The sequence below is a fragment of the Grammomys surdaster genome, unplaced genomic scaffold (assembly GCF_004785775.1).
Source record: "Grammomys surdaster isolate TR1022 unplaced genomic scaffold, NIH_TR_1.0 125049, whole genome shotgun sequence".
Classification (NCBI taxonomy): domain Eukaryota; kingdom Metazoa; phylum Chordata; class Mammalia; order Rodentia; family Muridae; genus Grammomys; species Grammomys surdaster.
In genome coordinates, this window is record NW_021619961.1 from 271,732 (window position 1) to 292,427 (window position 20,696).

At 44.0% G+C, this 20,696-nt stretch overlaps 1 protein-coding gene across 1 annotated transcript in view; it reads right to left on the minus strand.

Annotated features, from left to right (window-relative positions):
• Nucleotides 1-19,342, minus strand: part of Fbn1 (fibrillin 1) — a 203,723-nt gene extending 184,381 nt beyond the window's left edge. Inside the window, exon 1 of the mRNA XM_028784990.1 lies at nucleotides 19,006-19,342. Within this exon, the coding sequence (XP_028640823.1) occupies nucleotides 19,006-19,169 (164 nt within the window). The 5' untranslated portion in view covers nucleotides 19,170-19,342. The remainder of the gene's footprint in view (nucleotides 1-19,005) is intronic.
• Between the last annotated feature and the right edge of the window lie 1,354 nt (nucleotides 19,343-20,696).

Sequence of the window (20,696 nt, forward strand, 5' to 3'; positions counted from 1 at the left end):
TTCTGAATACTGGGAGCTCCTGACTCATGAACAGATAGGGCTCTGAAATTTTATTTCTACCTACTGGTATTTGAAGGTTGGAATAGGCTTCCCAGTGTAATTAGGTGGTGCTTGGATTCCTAAACTAGAGAAACACTAACTAGGCTATTGTGGACTGACTTGGGAACCTAACCTCAGCTTAAAATGTTTTTGTGGAAAACATTACATAGCAAAGAATCTGAAGGAAATTTGGCCATAAAAATCCATGGGGTTAGAAAGACCAGGGGAAAGGGCTCCATGTATGCAGCCATAGGGAAGCATTCATCCATGCTGGATGGTGAGTTCCTAATGCAGCTGCTTTGGGGTCACCTATAGTCTGTAAGTAAGCCTAATAAACTCATTGGTTCCCCAAGGTGAGCTGCAATGGAATGAGACTTTAGTTTGTTCTTAAAACCTGAGGAGGAGGAGGAGGAGGAGGAGGAGGAGGAGGAGGAGGAGGAGGAGGAGGAGGGGAGGAATGGAGGAAGAGAGGAGCAGGAGGAGGAGGAAAGGGAAGAGGGGGAAGAGGGGGAGGAGGGGGATAGATCTTCACATATGCCCCAGAAAGGGAATTTTAGCAATGCCATTTGTAGACACTAAGTTTCCTAAAAGTCAGAGGAAGTTAAGTAAAGGCTCACAGTTAGTATGAGTGTCACAGCTCTGAGGGGAAAGGTATTCTGACAGTTGGGAGTCAAGGAATATCACAAAGTTACACAACACAACAAATCTCACACAAGAGATTTATTGGGAAAGACACAAGAGGGTAGCCACCTCTGCTCAAGAGAGAATTAGCAAATAACTGACCAGGAGGCAAGCTTTATATAAGGTTTCTGGAGGGGGAGGGTGCAGAGCTTTCCACTGTGGTCTGGGATTGGTGAGATTCTGTGGCCTGGCCCTGGAACAAGCTCAGGAATTGGTGGGATTCTGTGGTCTGACCTTGGAACAAGCTCGGGGATTGGTGAGATTCTGTGGCCTGATCTTGGGCTTTTTTTCTGTAGGGCAAAGTTTGGCCACCTGAATCTTGAGGGACTGGAAATGTCCATTAAGGCCATTAGTGTAGTCTGGAAAGGGACAAACCTGTCCATTTGTACCTCGAGGGGCTTACAGTTAGTGCAATCATTTCATTGAAACTAGCACTTGATACTGCTATGGTCGAAAACTTGACAGTTCTTTTTTTACCCTCCCGATTAAAAGTAAAGTTGTAATCATTTACACATACATATGAAAAAGCAATGAAAGTGGTGTACATTTTAAGGGAATTGATTGAATTAGCAATTTATCCAGTTCCTATCATGTCATACTACAAAATAAAAACAATAATTAGCAAATTTTGGAGACCATTAGAACTTACAGAATGATTTTCCCCAAAACCCCGTCAGGAAAACACATTTCCCTGTTCATTTGCAGAAGATTGTGGAAAACCAGATTAAGGACATAACTTTGTTTAAAAGGCTACACTATGGAGACCTGTCTGAAGTCACCAAGAAAAAGGCAAAAACATTCCCAGGTTAATGCTGGAGAGTTCTGGAGCAGAGCTTTAAAAAGATGTTTCTATAATAGCCCAAATAAGTTGTGTCCAGCTTTTTACTAATTTGTATAGTTTGGTGCCTTGCTTTTTGTTGTTGTTGTTATTGTTTTTGTTTTGTTTTGTTTTGTTTGTTTGTTTCTGGGTCTACAAAACAAAACCACTTCGTTTTAGACCGATTATACAAAATATATTGTGGATGTATGTGAAGGAAATAGAGCCAAGTTTTTGTTACAACCACAGTTCCTGTGGCATGAGTACTGGAGCTAGCTCCCATGATAAAAATGTTAGCATCTCTCAAATAAGAGTTTGAGGAATTTGTAACAAACATCTGGTTGGGCAGGAAACAATACAATGATTCTAAACCTATTCTCAGCTGGTTCCGAAATGCACACTGGACATCCACTTGAGCACTGAGTTTGGCTTGTCTTTAGAAAAGTAGCTATAGGTGTACCGTCCAGTGACACAGCAGCCATCTAACCTTGTTTAGGAGACAATGGGCCACATGAAGTTGGGGTAACCCATTTCATGAGAAATCAGAGTCCGTACTCTTTCCCAGCAATAAAGCTCTCCTCTAAAATCCAACATGAAAGCTTACTCTCACACAGGTGCTACCAGCATTGGCTCTGCAGGTTCCAGGGCCAGGGTGTTTCCTGGGAGATTTTCTCAACAGATGGCAGACATGCCTTGGGCCTTTGGGAATAGTGTCCATCCTCAGGACAGCCTGACAGTGCACCTTACACACGTACTAACTGCCCTTCACCAACTGCTCCCGCTCCCATGTCCTTTCCTAAGAGATGCTGGCTGTGGAGTCTTCCATCTCTTGTTCACATCACCAAAGTTATACTTAGGCATTAGATAAAATGAGCAGTGCTGAGACAGAAACGCCAAAATGAGGGTTGAAACATTTCCTCTGGACACTGAGTAAAATTTAAAAACCTCTTCTTTCCAACTGTAGTGAAAAGGTTTCCAAAGCTTCGTAGTGTCCTTGCATGAAATTCCTTGTCTTAAATACTAATAAACTAGGGATGAGGGAACACACCTGTGATCCCAGAGACTGAGACAGGCGTTTGAGCACAGCCTGGGCTACATAGTATACCCAGATGATTCCAGTCACCCAGAACTACATGCTAAAACACTTTCTCAAAATCAATTAATTTTAAAAGAAAAATAAAACATTGTTTCCACTTTGATGGCCACAATAGATCAAAGAACCTAGGGATTCCAGCTATGGAATAGACTCCTACAGAGTTATCTTTATTTATTTACCCCTCAAGTGCCAGGATCGCTCTTTAGAAACTGCCCACAATCACCAACCTCATGATAGTCAATCTTTGCTGTTCCATGTTTTGTGATTTCTTTTTTCTATACGCATTAAAGCCATGGATCAGAAAAAGCAAACTTGACTGGCTATGAACATTGGGTCCACATTCAAAACTACTTCCTAAGCTTTATGGTATTAATAAACAGAGAATGGCAAAGTAAGAACATCTCCATTCTGTCACCCAAATAAACTAGTGGTTCTAGGAGATGACCATCAATAACCGAAGTCACAGAAAGACTTGTGTTACAAATGTGCTACCCGGTAAAAGAACACAACTCATTTATCGAGTGTTCTTGACAAAATGTCTGCAGTGTTCACAGCAAACACAATAAGCCTACATCAAAGCCTGGGCCCACAAACTAAATACTACCATCCTACAGTCAGATGCAGAGCCTGGACTGGAAGAAAGAGCCAGACACCTTTCTATCCTGAGAAAGTCTTACCACTGAAAAAAACGTCAGTTGTGCTGAAGAATGTCCTCAGTAACATAGTGACTTTACACTGAGGTACACTCTTCTTTTTAGAGTACCAATGCAAGGTCTGCAGACTGGCTTGTAAACAGCCCAACTACTACCACTTTCCTCATTAAGTGTTACAAGGGGGAAATGACAGACAATCTACATTTTAAAAAAATATGTAAAGGATGGGTCAACCAATTACAAAAATATGGATTTTATTTAGACTCCAATTTCAATGAACTATAAAAATAAAATGTATGACTTAATAAAGAAAATTTAAGACTTACCAGATAAAATATTTAAAAACTAATGTTAAATGTGATGCTGGTATTGGATTTATGTTTCTTGAGGAAGGCTCATCTTTTAACATGTTGAAATATTTACAAATAAAAGAATTTTGGTGGGCATAGAGAGAATGCTATCAATAAACTGCTTGCCATGGGAATGTGGGGACCTTGTTGGGTACCACAGGACCTGCTTTAAAGCCGAGCACAGCAGTATGTGTTCATAATCCCAGTGTTGCGTAGCAGCACACAGGAAGGTGTCCGGGGCTTGCTGGCTAGCCAGTCTAGCCTCCTTTTCAAGTTTCAGGACAATGAGAGATCTCCGATCAATAAAATAGAAGGAGTGGATGGCATCTAATGCATGGCACCGAGGTTGTTCTCTGGCCTCTACATAAACATGGCTACCCACACCAACACTCATGTATACAAAAGAACATTTCTGGGGTTTGACTCAAAATAATTCATGGCAGAAGCAAAAGATAAAACAAGATTAACTACATGTGTTTGTGTGTGTGTGTGTGCGCGCGCGCACATGTGCACACGTTGTATAAGTTGTATAAGTGTAATGTATATATGTATACCTGTGTGGTATATGCACATGGATGCCTATAGATACAGTTCCCCATGCCCATACATTCAGAAGCTAAAGGGAGATACTGGGCATCCTGCTCCATTACTCTGCATAGCACTCCCTTGAACTGGGGTCACCCACTAAGCCTGGAGCTTGGTTGGTGGTCAACAAACCCTAGCAATTCTTTGTCAGGTATATGCAACACCCTCGGCTTCCTGTGTGGGTTGTGGGGATTTGAACTCAGGCCCTTATGATGAGACAAATGCTCTTACCTGTGGCACCATCTCCCTAATCCCAAGACATAACTACTAATTGATAGGCTAAAGCTAGGACATCTACTGCATTCTTCTCTGTAGAAACTGAAATGTTCTAGAAACTAAACTGAAATTCTGCACATTGATTAGTTAAATGACAACTATGTGGCATCATCCGATGGTCCCCAGTCCATCCCGACTGCCTCAGTCTTTGACAAACCATCAATACCTCACATCATTCCTTCCATTCATTTCCTGGATGAAACACCTGTATCTGTTACATGCCTCTGTACTCCTGAGAGGAACGGAGACCCAGACTAGAAATGACAACAGTCTACCACAACCATCTCAAACAGTTGACCAGAACTAACCAATGTTGTGAATCTCAACAATCCAGCAGCCAGAAAGTAAGAATGATGCTCACCAGACAGAGAATCTAAGAACAAACACCTTGACCAGACCTGTGCAAGTCATTAACCACGTTGGCAATGACTCATTCTTACATGCATTCTCAATCTTTTCTAATGATGAATCCATTTGGTTTGAATAAAAATGGCCCCCATATTCCCTAGGGAGTGGCACTATTAAGAGGTATGGCCTTAGTTGGAGTAGGGGTGGCCTTGTTGGAGAAAATGTGTCACTGGGAGTGGGCTTTGAGGTCACAGATGCTCAAGCCAGACCTGGTGTGGCATTCTCTCCCTGCTACCTACAGCTCTAGAGGCAGAACTCTCAGCTCCTTCTCCAATACCATGTCTGCCTGCATGTTGTCATGCTTCCCACCATGACGATAATGGACTAAACTTCTAAACTGTAAGCTAAATCCAATTAAATGTTTTTTTTTTCATAAGAGTTGCCATGGTCACGGTGTCTCTTCACAACAATAGAAACCCTAAGACAATAATTTGTTTTTCAAGGAAAAACACAAATGAGAAACTAATCCAGCCTAAGCTTAAACATGCCCTGAGTTTGGCTTTTAAATGTTCAACCATGTCTAGATCATTCACAAAATGATAAAATTATTCGCATATTCATGTAAGAGTCCTGAAAAAAATCAAAATTTTAAAGGAAATGCTTATTCTATTTTAATTTCATTTTTCTCCTGGAAGTTAATGAAGCACAGAAAGTATGCATATTTATGTTTATATTTTTGATTTTTTAAATAAATTTTGATTGTCATTTGGTTACCAATAATAGCATTCTATCTGACCTCATTCCCACAGCTAGACATGCCAGGCACTGTACTAGGAACTGTACCATGTCATTAAATCTTTGGACAACACGAAAAAGGTGTGTGCTATAGTCTTATTTACAAGGTAATAAATGAGGCTTACAGAGGTCAAGCCACTTGTCTGAGGTTTCTTCCCAGTAGGTGGTGGAGCCAGGATCTGGCCCAAGTATGTCTATCCCCCACATTCCCGTGCCTCCCTGAAAGCATGGCCACTGGCAATTAGCGTTCATTGAAAATGAGTCCTCTATCTTTTAAAACATAGTCCCACAAGCAATACCACTCTGCCCCATTACCCACAACCAGGCTCCAACAGGAAACAGTGTGAGGGAATTATAGCATAACCCCCAGCCACCAGCTCTGGGGTTTTATGACTGAACTGCCAAATCACTTCTAGCCAGCTCTGTAGGAAATGTTCAGACACTTTCTCGGATTCCAGCTAAAACGTCAACTGTGTGGCCCTGGGGAGTTGAGTGCTCGCAGGGTGGTAATGGGATATAAAATTTGCAAACTTGAGGTCAGTGGCCTAAATTCTCCGGTGTGAAACAGCAGTAGTCCGTGGGAAATTAAAAACTACTTGTGGACTTGAAGGGTGTGTGTCAGGGCTCCCCTTGCCTGGCACTTGTCCATATCATCCCTGACTTTCTCCATCAGCAAAGAGAAAGATAACTAAACGGCAGGTCTGCCCAGAATCATTGAGAAGAAAAGAGTACTACCAACAGCTTGAGAAGTGCATTCATTCTGAGTGCTAAGGATTCAGTCCAACTCAAACACAGCTAATGCTCAATAAACAGTTGTCATTAAAATTAAGGAGATGTTCTCCAAACTTATGGTGGAGGGGGGCAGTAGAAGACAATGCAAGAATTTAAAAATAACAATGTTTTCATCTTGCCATGTTTAATCTCGTAGATGCTAAGTGTGTAAATCAGTAACTGGGTAACTGAGTATGCATATTATAGAGCAAAAGAGTATGCTTAACTGCCATCCAGCATTGCCCTGGCCCATTTCAGAACTCCTGACCCTGTGCCTGTCCACTAGAAGTATGGAGAGGGGCTGGGGAAGCGGGATAAATCACTCCTTAGACTCCTAAGACAGACAGTTCCTGCTTTCCTTTATCTAACCCCCCAATACCTTTATTAAATTGGGCTCCTTTAGAAAAATCTTCATTCCTCCCAAGACTACTTAATGGAGCCTTCCATTGACGTCAGGTAAAATTAAATATCTAAAACTATTGCATAGTACTCTCCTAAGGAAGGAAAGAAGGAAGGAAGGAAGGAAGGAAGGAAGGAAGGAAGGAAGGAAGGAAGGAAGGAAGGGAAGACCGGAAGATATCACAGTTGGGCACAGTCGCACACACTTTTAATTTCAGCATTTGAAAGGCAGAGGCAAGGGGATGGCTGACAAGTTCAGAGCCAGGCTGGTCTATATAGCAATTTCTAGGCTAACCTGGTCTACATAGCAAGTTCAAGGCCAGTCTGGTCTACATACTGAGACCCTGTTTCCAGGAAAAAAGAGAAGGAAAGAGCGAGTAGGAGGAGAGAGAGGGTGAGGGAAAGAAAGAAGGAAGGAAAGTGGGGTCCTTAGTATGTCAGAGGTTTGCTCATGCCTAGAATATTGTGAGACTAGAAGACACCTGTCAACTCTCTGGGATCTGAACACAGAGACTTGATGTACTCCCCAACATGGTGCTTCCACTTAAGCCAGATCTACTTGTCTGTGGCCTCTACCACTATGAAATAAAGAAGAAAATATGTACCATTAGCACTTCTTAATGGTCCTTCTCTGGGTTTTGTTTAGCATCTGAAAACTTCTAAAATGCATCTCTCTACAAACATATATCACTAACAGCACTAAGAAAGCCTTTAACAGTGTTCCCAAAGGGGCCAGTGACTGCGATCAACCTATCACAGAGATCCCAGTCTGTTTCTTGGCACCCATGTTGTGTGTCTCACAGGACCTACTGTCTTCTTCTGAACTCGATAGGCAGCTGCACTCACGAGTACACAGCCACATACATATACAGATGATTAAAAACAAAATAAATCTTTTAAAGGCATTCACAAAGACAGAATCCTATTGGGGTCTGTCTGGTCATGAAGTCTTACAAATCAGCACTGAGAGGACAGCTAACTCTGGACATTAGCTGTTACCCAGTGCTATCTATATAGTACCACATTCACAGGTACATAGTAAGCCCTGTGTTAACCTGCCTTCCACTGCGTTCCTTTAGGTATTTGTATGGAATCTTTTCTGTCTTGGATTGACTCTCCCTCAGAAACCCTGAAGAGGCTGAAGGCCCCAGGTGTGAGGAAGTTGTCTATGGAAACTCCGCACATGTTCTGTCCAGCCCCAGACCATAGCTGAATGGAACTTCACTCCAGAACTTTCTCCTCCAGCCTCCCTCAGCTTTTACCCTCCATCCTGTAACAAATCCTTACTCGTATCTTTCTCTTGGAAGATTCCAAGTCTCCCATGTAAACAGGCTTCTGTATTACTTGTGATGTATTTATTTTTCTTAATTTTCAAACTCTAATATTTCTATCTGCCCCATTTGTTTGTAGCTGAAATTATAAAGTTACTTTCAAAAGAAGAGAAAGCTGAGCCGACGAGCAGGTGGTGATGTAAGATAAGGAGAAGGCAGATCCAGGCTCAGTGGCAGTGATGCAGTCCCAGTACCGGGCTGGGTTTGTTACCACCTTTGTTGCTGCTGTCTTTGGCCTCTGCCTAGAATTATGGGCTTGTCACCACACACTCAGTCTGGAAAAGCCACTGTAGGAGGGTCTTGAGTTCAAAGGCAGCCTGGATTGCATAGTGATAGTCTGTTAAAAAAGGAAAGGGTGAAAGAGGGAGAAATAGAGGAACAAATGTGGTAATGAGGAAGGGGCAAAAGAAAATTGTCTCTGGGAATAGGCTCTTTATTAATATAGAGATTGTCATAAAATTTAACCACAGACCAAGTGTGTCCACAGGGCTGACATAAATCCTGTCTCCCAACACCAGTGTCATAAATGGTAGTACTATATTTGGAATTCGATGTGTATATTTGAATGTAAGTATGACAGATGGTCTAGGAATTCACAGCCCTTCAAAACACTGACCCAAATCACTTGTCTAATGGGGCCATTCTCCCACCCTGTCTGCTCTGTCTGGAATACATTTCTGGCTGGGAATGGTGGAGATGGGGAATTTTCCTTCCTCCCTTCTGCTCTGAGGGGCTTGAGTAAACACACTGAGTGATAACTTTAACTGAAAATACCACTTAGGTTGAGAAAGTTGCAAAGTCACAGGAAAGTTAAAGCCAGACTTGCTATAGCATAGAACTCGCACATCTGAGTCTGGCTGCGGTCCGGATCTGGTTTTCTTCAGTGGCACTATGGTGACTCCCATTAGGACAAGCAAGGTACAGTCTGGTTCCTTGACAACATCAGCTCCACTGGCACTACAAACCTATTGCTGGTTATTATTTGCAATCCCTGGTTTCAAAATCAAAACATACACAAAACCAAAATTGGAAGGATGACCCAACAGACAGAGAAAAATGAGGCTAAGAAAGAAATTGAAGGTAGAATCTCACAGAAAAGCAAGGTCAAAAATGCTGAATACTTAATAAAACAGAGTGGGCTGAGCATGGTAGTGTTCACCTTTAATCCCAGCACTTGAGAGGCAGAAGCAAGAAGATCTCTGAATTTGAGGCCAGACTGGTAGATAGAGAAAGTTCCAGGACAGCAAGAAACCCTGTCTTCAAAAACAAAGAAACAAAAACAAAAACAAAAAAACCAGGAAAGAAAAAAGAAGAAAAACAAAGTGGTGTCACAATAGAGTTTTCCCTGAATTTCACAATTCTAAAGGAAAGCAATAAGGGTGTGTGTTTATAGTGCTTATATGTAAATAAACACACTCAACCATTGACTGTAATCTCATTTCCAAAAACCATGTGTGCTTTCAGTGGGGAGCTGCACATGAGGGGAGTGTACTGCTCTTAAACAGTGGTCCAATAGAACTGTCTTGGCGTGATATTCATGGAGCATTCTCATTCCAGTGCCACACACCAAGATACAATACACATCACAGCCTCCTCCTCAGTGGAAAACAGGGACAACCAGATTAGATCAAGCTCGAATTAAAAGCAAAAGTACTGGATTATACCTCTCAAAGGCCCATTGCTTCCCTCTGCACACTAGTCTCCAATTGTGCTCACAAGAGTTCCTCCTGGCTCCGCAGAGACACACTGCTCCTCACATGCAAACGCAGCATCTGTGATCCAAGCCCCTGAATCTGGGCAAAGCCTGTGACTTCCATGGAATTCCTGTTCACATTATTTCAGGCTAAGTTTGAAGAGAATCTAGTGGCTTCCATGTGCTTGCTCCTAGGAGATCCAGAACCACTATGTCAAGAGTCTGGCTTGGTTTCTGGGGAGATCATGGAGAAAGGCCACCAATGGAAGACACTCCGATACCACAAGGAAGTGAGCTAAGGAACTTAGCCAACACTTGGAGTACATGACCCCAGCCAAGCTTGGCCAGCCTGCAGCCATTTGAGTCAGCCTACATTCAAGATCTGGGGTTCCAACATGCCACCAAGAAACAGCCTTGAGTAAGGCCTAGCAGCTTATCGAGGGCTCCATTTTCCCATTGACAAAACATACTTAATGGTTCCATCCTGAAGGGTGGTCCCAGGCCGAGACTACATGAGAGGGCTTTAAAACCCAAAATCACACCGAGGTAAACAGGGTGGTAGGCCTGCACATTAGTGGGAACTTCCTGCCATCACTCACCCTGACCAACAGGCACTAGGAGGAGCCAACCCAGGAGTCTCTATCTACATTCCTGACCCACAGAACTGTAAAACCGAGTTATTCAGAGCAATTTCCTAACAGCAAAAGATGGCCAAAACATGAACGAGAGTCACGGTCTTGTGGTATTGGGAAGCCCGGGATGATCTTGTGTGCTCTTCTTTTAAGAAGAGAAATGGGCTTTTATGTCTTCATGTATGAGAAATTTAATTTATATGCAGTAGGAACTTTCTAGGTTCTCTTCTTCTTTATCTCTTCCCACCAGCCATTCAGTTATACCTCCTGTGTTATATCTGGAGCAATCTGAGCCACTTCTTCATCATCAACTCCCCTGCTTTTGCTCCGTCTACTCTAAGTGAACCCCACATTGCTCCCCGGGACTCCCAGCCTCTGGTCCTCAGACATGAACTCCACGACTTTCCTCCTACTGCTTCCCTACCACAGGGCTAATCCTGCTGCCATCTTGGAGCGCTCATCATCCTAACATTTCACAGCACTGAGGAGTGTGATGCTTCTGCTGATCCCTTTCCTGCCCTGAACAGCATCATCTCTTTGCACAGGTTCACTAGGCAACAAATCTCAGACCACACTGAAGAGCACCAGTAGATCAGTGCAGTGCAAACCTGGCCTGCTGTGCCCAGGGTCCCTCCATCCCAAATATTTCACATCCTCCTCTTCTCATGTCTTCTTCCCTCCTCTTTTCCCTTTATGTCAATTTTCTGTTTCCTCCAACCTCTGATTTATATAATTAACCTTGCACAGTCAGTCAATCAAAATTGGTCCGTACCTAACCATCCACAACCATCTGCTAACCCCTACCCATGCCCAATTCCTAAGAATTCTCAGAGAAATAAAGCATATGAGGCATCTACCTCTCTACCACCTTTTTATTCCACAGTCAGAGGTTGTGGAACTATCTCTGGAAAGGGCCAAACAGCAAATATTTCCATATTGCAGAAATTCTATCTCCTCTGTCACAGCTATGTCATGCAAGTGCTGCAAAGAGCAGGCAGCCCTGGGGTAACATATGCACAAATGAGTCAACAAAACTTCATTTTCAAACACAATCTGGTCCACAGTCTTCAGACACAGTGAACTTTTACTGTAATATCTCTTCTTATCCTTTCCAATAATGCTTCTGTTGACTTGTAACAGGATACACCTTCAACTAGTGTTGAGTTGTTCCCTCCCCAGGAGAACATCCTAGGGAAAGAAGGTATCAAGAGGATTGAAGAAAGACATTTACCAGCTATAAAATTTGATTTAGCCGAGAAGCAACAAAATATTAAGTTAAAAGTTCTATGAAGCCAGGTCTCCTAACTCTAGTTGATTTCCCTGGGGTAGTGACTGGAACTCTTACACTCTTTGAGGGTTTTTTCCAACCCGTTCAATGTGCAAAGACATTTAACTTCCCTAGTAAGGAGTTATGTATTGCGGAATTAATACTACTAAAGTATGATTCTCATAGACACATCAAAGCTTGCTATTTTAACAATAATTGCTTCTATTTAATATTAAAAATTTGTCTGTGAGTTTGCAGATAAGCAATACAAAAAAGTGAAGCAAATAACTAAATAATTCATCTTTGCCAGCATAAATGTAAACTATACATCAGCTTCCCTGGAAAGTGATGTGTGTTGCTTAATTCTACTCAAGAGAAAGTTTTCTTATTTAGGATTGGAAAAGAAGAGATTCTGGATGATAAAATTAATACGTAATACTCTCAGCTCAGAGGCTGGAGAGTATAGAAGAGTGTGCCTGAGATGGTTACTACCTCCTCAGCAAAAGCAAGCTCTAATGGCTCAGAGGTTAAGAGCACTGACTGCTTTTTCAGAGGTCCTGAGTTCAATTCCCAGCAACCACATGGTGATTCACAACCATCTGTAATGGGATCTGATGCCCTCTTCTGGCATGTCTGAAGGCAGCTACAGTGTACTCACATACATAAAATAAATAAATTAAAAATGCAAGCTCTAATATTAAAATATAATATATACACCACCCAAGATCCTTGATGGCTCTGACGGTTTATGATCCTTTCTGTCTTATTCTGTCAGGCTGAAGTCTCAGAAAACATTTTTTATTTAACTTAGTAATGATATTAACTATACTTAAGATTTTTGAACTATTACTACAGAATATTAGAAAATTTAAGTGGAATTTCACCAATATCTTAGTCCTGCATCTTATATCTTAGCCCATTGATTCAAGAAATCAAAACCATAATTAAATTAATTTTTTAAAATTGAATAGTAAGACTTTGGTTATGTTTGTCAGGATGAATGGATGGAGCAAACTGCCATCTCCTAGAAATACTGCATGGATTTATGAACATTATATGTGTACTTAGAACATATATAGAGCAGTTTCTGCACATAAATGCTGTCTAAGCATTGCTTCATACACTATCATTGCACAGGGCTCTCAGTCACTGTTTAGAGATACAAAGATCTTAATTTATACTGCTGTGAAATGGGTACACGCTTAATAGAAACTACATTTCACATTTTGAGTTTTGATTACCCACCCCCAGCCCTGCCCCGCCCCAACCTCCAGGATGACCAATTCACTCTCTCTCAAAGTCTTTGGCAGAGTTTATCAGCGCTTAACTTCCTCAAACCAAGGAGCACCATGCTGCAGCATTGTTTAGCCTAATAGCAGACTCTCTGGTTTTGGCTGCTCTTCTGTTGATGGTTTTTGGTCTTCTGTAAACTATGAAGCCCCTCCAAGATGTGTGCTATTACACATCTCTGGAATTACACTGAACTAAGTAAACCCTGGGTTTCAATAAAGGCTTCCAGAATTAGTGGTTCTTTAAAACCCATTTAGCGATATTAGTAGTTTTATTAGTACTGCTATGATTTATGATTGGTGATACTATGATTTGATTCTTGCCTTTGATGATTTTACAAACTAATAGGAAAGAAGTCTCGGGTCTAGGGAGACACCTTCACGGCAAAATGTGGGCTTCGGTTCAATCCCTAACATCAACTCAAAAAGCCAGACAGGCAGTGCAAACCTGGAGCTGCAGCCCTAAGAGGCAGAGACAGACAGTTCCCGGGTGCTTGCTGGCCAGTCAGCATAGTCTAATCAGAGAACAACCCCAGGGAGAACCCCAGCTTCAATGGACAAGGTGTATGGCTCCTGAGAAATGATGCCCCAAGCTGACCTCTGACCTCCTTCTACAGTCCATATGTGTGCTGGTTCACCACTCCCCATTACACACGTACACCTGAACACACAAGAATACATACATCCACATGTATGACCACACAAGGGATGATTGCATTTTAATAATCATGAAATAATAAATGTTCACAGACTTTTTGTGTCCTGTTTGATATATTATTGATTTCAGCTTTCTCGGAGAATGTTATTAAAGTAAACCCATTTGCTGGGCAGTGTCCAGAATCAAAGGAGTTGTTAAATAGTTTTCTTGTCTTCCAAAAAAGCATTCATATTGAAAGCCAAAGCCAAAGCTCCCAGAGTGGCTGAGTAAGTGACTTGGTTTTGAATGTATATTTTAATTGTTTAGCATTTCATTGGAGTACTTATGGGTTATTAGTATAATGCTATGGTTTTTAACAAAGGAATCTTTCAGTATTACTTAAAGTTCCAATCAAGCTTGAAGGTATGTCTAGACTTGCACTGCCTTCCAAGGAGCATCAAATCATGATGCTGTATGTTAAGATGTGGTTTTAGTCATTTATATCAATAGCTTACTCATTTCTTTAAACTATACCCTAAAGGTATAGGTGAAAAAGTCAGTATTTCATCTTTTTTATTTAAAATTTGGAATTACATAAACCTTCTGCTTAAGAAAATCTGTTTTTTTTAATTGTGCCCCAATATATTAGCTTCCTCTTCTCAAAAATGTGATGACAAAAGGCACCATTTATCAGGACTTTTCCTATATGTAACTAGGAGACTGTGTGACTTCATGAGTCTTAACACTGTCTTTATAAGTCAAACAGGCTTTTCAACACCTCTGTTATTCCCATGAAGTTTCATTAAGAGCTCACTTCTATAGTTCATCTCTGGAATTTGCCATCACATAATCTATCCTGACTATGAACTCTTCCATATGTGTTTTTATGGTAATAAAAACTCTGGACAATGTAAACAAATAAACAAAGACTAAAAAGAATCATGAGAAGGGTGACAAACTTTGTAACACATAGGAGTCTTGTGACTGTCAACCTGTCAGCTTGTCAGCCTGTCAATCTGTCAGCCTGTGTCAACTTGTCAACCTGTCAGCCTGTGTCAACATGTCAGCCTGTCAGCCTTTGTCAACCTGTCAGCCTGTGACAGCCTGTGTAAACCTGTCAGCCTGTCAGCCTGTGACAACCTGTCAGTCTGTCAGCCTCTGTCAGCCTATCAGCCTGTCAACCTGTCAGCCTGTGTCAATCTGTCAGCCTGTCAGCTTGTATCAGCCTGTCAGCCTGTGTCAACCTGTAGCCTGTGTCAAACTATCAGCCTGTGTCAAACTATCAGCCTGTGTCAACCTGTCAACCTGTCAGCCTGTATCAACCTGTCAACCTGTCAGCCTGTCAGCCTGTGTCAACCTGTCATTCTGTGTCAACCTGTCAACCTGTCAGCCTGTCAGCCTCTGTCAGCCTGTCAGCCTCTGTCAGCCTGTCAGCCTGTGTCAACCTGTCAACCTATCAGCCTGTCAGCCTGTGTCGATGTGTCAATGTGTCAACCTGTCAGCCTGTCAGCCTGTCAGCTTGACAACCCATGAACGAGCAACAAGGACACAAGACTCATTCCTATTACTGGAGACTTGGGGAAAGAAGTTTCAGACTCAGGAATGTCTCCCTTTGGCATGAAACTGTAATATTTCCTTATTTGGGTGCTAAAGCAATAAGGCCATCATAAAGAAAGGGCGCATAACTCTCCAACTAGAGCTAGCTTGTTGCTTTTCTTGTTATTGATGTCCTTGGTGGTGCTGGGTGTGTAGTTCTGAGCCATCTTCCACTTTTTACCTAATCACAGTGTTAAAATTTAGCTGAGAAAAATTCTTATGAACTGAAATGCCCAGTTACGACTGCATTGTTTCTTATCAAGTCTTTTTACACATGGCCAAGCAAAAGAAAACTACTATATGCACTTACTATTTGAAAATTATTTTTAAACTTTGAGCCAGTGAGATGGTTCAGTGGGTAAAGGTACCTACTGCTAAGTGTGACAATACCCAGAACCTAATGATGGAGTAAGATGTTCGATGTCTGCAAGTTGCCCTCTGGACACACACACACACAAACACACACACACACAAACACACACACAAAAACACACACACACAAACACACACACACAAACACACACACACACAAACACACACACAAACACACAAACACACACACACAAACACACACACGAACACACACACACAAACACACACACAAACATACACACACAAACACACACACACAAACACACAAACACACACACACAAACACACACAAACACACAAACACACACACACACACATACACAAACATGCACCTAGTTTTTGCTGAGTGAATGGGGACCACCATATTTATTAATTAAAAAAAAGAAAGAAAGAAGAAAGAAATTTTCCCATAAAAGCAGAAATTGGCAATTTACTCCAAGAAAACGCAGCAAAAGTTGGGGTGGGGATTGAGAATGCTTAAATTTCTACAGTGGAATAATTTCTGCTGCTCAACAGGAAGAAAACACCCGCCATGGGGAGCAGAAGCCAGACTAGGGCGGCATGCCTCGTGAGGACAGGTTCTCCAGTCTGCAGAGCAAGAGACCTAACAGAAAGAGGACACAGGACTTGGCTGTGGGAGAGTAGGCATCATGTCAGACATCAGTGTGTGAATTATTAGCAAGGTGTTAAAAGTCATCACCTCTGTTTCTCATAAGCCTTGGGGACTACAAACCACCTCCACTTCAGAAACCCAGCATGTCCATCCAAATAACGAGCAGGTGTCAGCGTAGTTGAAGGGTAGCTTTGAAGACAAATAGAAACCTTATAACTGGACAAACACCATGCATAGCTTGCTCTGCTGATGGTTTACACAGCAAGCCATGGCGGAAAGACTCTTCTTGTGAGACAGTGAGTAAAGATGGATTTCAAAATCAGCATCAGAATGGGTGTGTTCAGAACCTAGGAGAAAGCTTCGATCTAGCAGTTCTACTTGGATTACTTTGTGGCCACATATAAGCTTATGCATATACATGTAAGTATACAGAAGGATGTTGTTAAAGGCAAAATATTTACTATAATACCAAAACCCATCATTTGAGATCTGCGATACCATATCATGGGAATCTACAAACCAGAAAAACATAAGTTAACAGTTGGATACACTGAAGATATATAAAAAGTGAAGGCACACATCATATACAGTACATACATATGTTCATATATATATATGTATGTATATATACACATATATATAATATGCATATATATAATATGTGCTGCATATGTGGATATGTATATATGTCTATAATTTTGCTAGAAAAATATATGAAATGTATATTAAAAAGTAGGAGGGAAGTACTTTTAATTGTATATCTTTTAAAGTCATTTTGACCACATCCATACATAGAAATAGAGGCAGAAAGCCTTATAAATAGCAGAAGAGCTAGGAATACTCATAATGGCTGTTCTACTAATACTATGTGTTAAAAAAGATTTAAAAAGACTGCAATGGGCTGGGGCCTGTCAGAGATCAGACACTAGGAGAAGTACAGAGAAATAACTCTACATTCATAAGCACATGTGAAACCCAATGGTGTGGTAAAGGGCAGCTTGCAGCTCTGTCACAGAGAAGGGCAATACTCTCTGCTTCTCAGGTTGTCTTCTCCCAAAGAGACACACAAGTTGGTGACAGAAACACATTAAGATCTGGCAACACTCTGGCCTTAAGACTTGCCACTCAGAGTGAAAGATCTCTCTCTCTCTCTCTCTCTCTCTCTCTCTCTCTCTCTCTCTCTCTTCCCCCCTCCCTCCCTCCCTCCCTCTCTTCCTAGCTCTCTCCCTCCCTCTCTCCTTCCCTCCCTTGCTCCCTACATATGCACACACACATATGAGCAATGCCATCACAATAGATACTAAGATGATATTGTGCAGCAGAAATGTACTTTTGAAAGAAAACCGCTGAACCAAACCAATTCCTCTTGAGAACATATTAAAATCAGCTTTCCCACCCATGTACTGAGCGCTCATCAAGCCTTCTACACAGAGCAAACACTGTCTGCTGCTTGGTCAAGGTCAGTAGTTATTCCCGATGATGTTGTTGGAATTCTGGGTCTGTTTTCCACGAAGGTCAGGACAGAAGTGGTTTTAGCTATTTTCTGGGATCAAATAATCACAACATTTTATCACAGCCTGAGTACTCAGCACTCTTGCTCATCTGGTCCCTCATCTAGACAAGGACTCAAAAACTGTCCCATACACCCCTCTTTTGCTTCTTGTGCTGAAGCCATACAAACACACATGCATACATGCATACATACATACATACATACATACATACATACATACACTATATCACTATATATACACAGAACAGCCCACAAAAACAAACAAACAAAAGACTAGCCAAAGAACACCTTCTTCATGTCATCCAGAGCCACATAATCAAGTTACAGGGTCAATGCACCCTGGACTGACAAGACACTTCAGCATGTGCATTCTCTAGGAGCAACAAGCAGGCTCTTCCAAAGGACAGGACAGTGGCCATTTATTTCCATTCTACCCCTTCTAATAGAGGCTCCAACTTAGTCTCAGAGATGGTCCTTTTTAAACGTTTAAAAACTCTTAAAGGAATTATTTCCACTCTCCTTCAGCTCCAGAAACTGCCAAGCCTCAGACAGCCAACCTAACCGATTGAGATCATTTCTGCTGCAATATGAGGGCATGGGAAGCCCTCGTATTGCAAGGGTTTTCCAAGATCCCACGAACACCCGCTTAGGGCCAGCCTTTACAGCAACTTTACTCCAGCAGTCACAGGCAGAGCTCATGCAACCCAGACACCAGTGCTCAAAAACTTTTGCCCTGCAGACTTCCAGGGTAGGTGTCTGAAAGGGGTGGGGGGTACATCCCTGGTTTTCAAGAACATGACTTAGAGGAGGACCATCTCCTGACTACGCATCTCATCTTGGTCTCTGGAGTCTTCCTTTCCTCGCTACCTCCCCAAGAGCCGATGCCCACAAGGGAAAGCTCTTCTCCCTGCACACTACCGGGATTGGTAAGCAGCAAAAGCAGTGGGCTTCTCCCTTTCTCTGGGTCTCAGCTCCTCCCCTTCTTCCACAAGGAACCTTTCTCGCCTCCTCAAATCTGCCTCAACAATAGCCCAGGATTCCCTCCAGCCAGGACCTCTCCTCTGGGCCAGGAACAAGGCGAGTTATCTGAACAAGAGTCGATGACCAAGTAACCTTGGCACTTCCATGCTGTCCCCCAGGAGATCTCACCCAGGTTCCTCTACAGGCCAGAACTGCCCCTGTCAGTTGCTGTAGATCAAGTCCCAAGAAAGACAAGGGGAGGCACCCCGAAGCAGCTGGGAGCTTCTCTTACCCTTTCAGCGCATCGTGTCCTCCGCCGCCTCTTCTCTTGGCTCGATTGGCTCTGGTCTCCTTCAGGCTCCCAGCCTCCAGATTGGCGTCCGCCCCATGGCTTGTGTAGGATTCGAGGAGCAGGGCGAACGCCAGCGCGACCTCCAGCAGCCCTCCTCGCCGCATGGTGCCGCCGGCCGCCACTCGCGCTGCCGCCGCCGCCGCGCCTTCCAGCGGCCCACGTCTCCGAGGTCCCGCTGTCTCCCTGTCCTGCTGTCCTGCTGCAGGGAGGTCCCGGCCTGGGTCCTACCGCTTTCTTCTCCCGGGACTGTTCCAACTTTGGGCAGCCCCTGCCTGTCCTGCAACATAGACAAGTCCCCAAGGCCGGGGGAGGGAGACACTTAGGGCTCCGGGATGCTGAAAGCTCGCAGTCCCCGGTGCCGAGCCCAGCCTGCGCGTGGCGCAGTTACTCGGAGGAACGAGGACCGCTCGATCACAGCTGGCTGCAGAGCCAGAGCCAGAGCCAGAGCGACTGGCATCCACAGACCTTGTGGCCTCGCGGCGCCAAGTACCGCGTCCCCAGGGAGCCCAGGCGTCCCGTGAGCCGGCTGCCTACACTGTCTTAAAGGCACTGATTGCGCGCGGTGACGGCTGACGCCCCAGCTCCCCAAACAGGGTCCTCTCCGCCCACATACCGGGTCGCGGCCAACCCCGCCAGTCCCCTGCATCCGACGTGGAGCAGGGCACTGCAGTTCCAGGTCTTGCAGCTGTCAGGCAGAGAGGGCCAGCTGCAGATGCTCGAGACATCCCCTCTCCCTGCCCGGCCTCCTGCCCTCGATGCCGCGCAAACAGCCCTCCAGCCCCCTGCCTGCCACCCGACCCTGGCGGGACCCCGTGAGACCCACTGGACTAGCGGCTCGGACTCTCAGGCGGCGGTGGCTGCTCTGCTCCGCAGCTGTCCCAGCTGTGGCCGCCTGTGGCACCCACAGTCTCTGCCCCAACTCTGCGGCCCCCTCCTTTCCCACCTCTTCAAGTATCGTCCGCGCAGCGGTTTCTCGCGAGAGAAATACTTTTTTAAAAAAAAAGAAAGAAAGAAAAAGAAAATGACACCCTCCCCACCTCCCCCCATCACCACCCCACCCCCGGCCCCATCTATCCTCCCTTTCCACTCCCCTCTGCCAGCCACCGCCCGGGACCGGGCCTCCCTCATTCGCAGGATCAGTGCCCTGGGAGGAGGCGGAGGTGATCCAGTCCTGCCTAGCCTGGGATATTCCGTCCTGGGGTGGGGAAGAGAGGGAATGGGAAGAGGTGGAGTAGCGGTTTAGACCGCTCTGCCTGCGGCTGAGAGGTCTAGACCCAAGATTCCCGCGATCAGAAGCACGGAGAGCTCTACCACCTGCACTGAGAACGCATGCTGGACACCTTGGCCACCGAGGCCCAGGAGGCCCTGGCTGGAAAGGGGCTCTGTGGCAGTGGCCCTCGCGTCTCAGCCCAGCCTTCTGTGTCTCTGCTATCTGGCTGGGAGGAGAAACTGTAGGCTCCGAGGCTCAGGCAGGGCTTGTGGCGAGGCCACCACCACTCTGCTGGCCAAAAGGTTAGCGGAGAAAAGGGCATGCCAGTGTCAAGAGCCCGCTGGAGGAGCACTTCTTCCAAGGCTCAGGGCAAGCTACTCACCTAGGCTAAATCAAGAGGCTGCAAAGTCTCAGTCAGTTG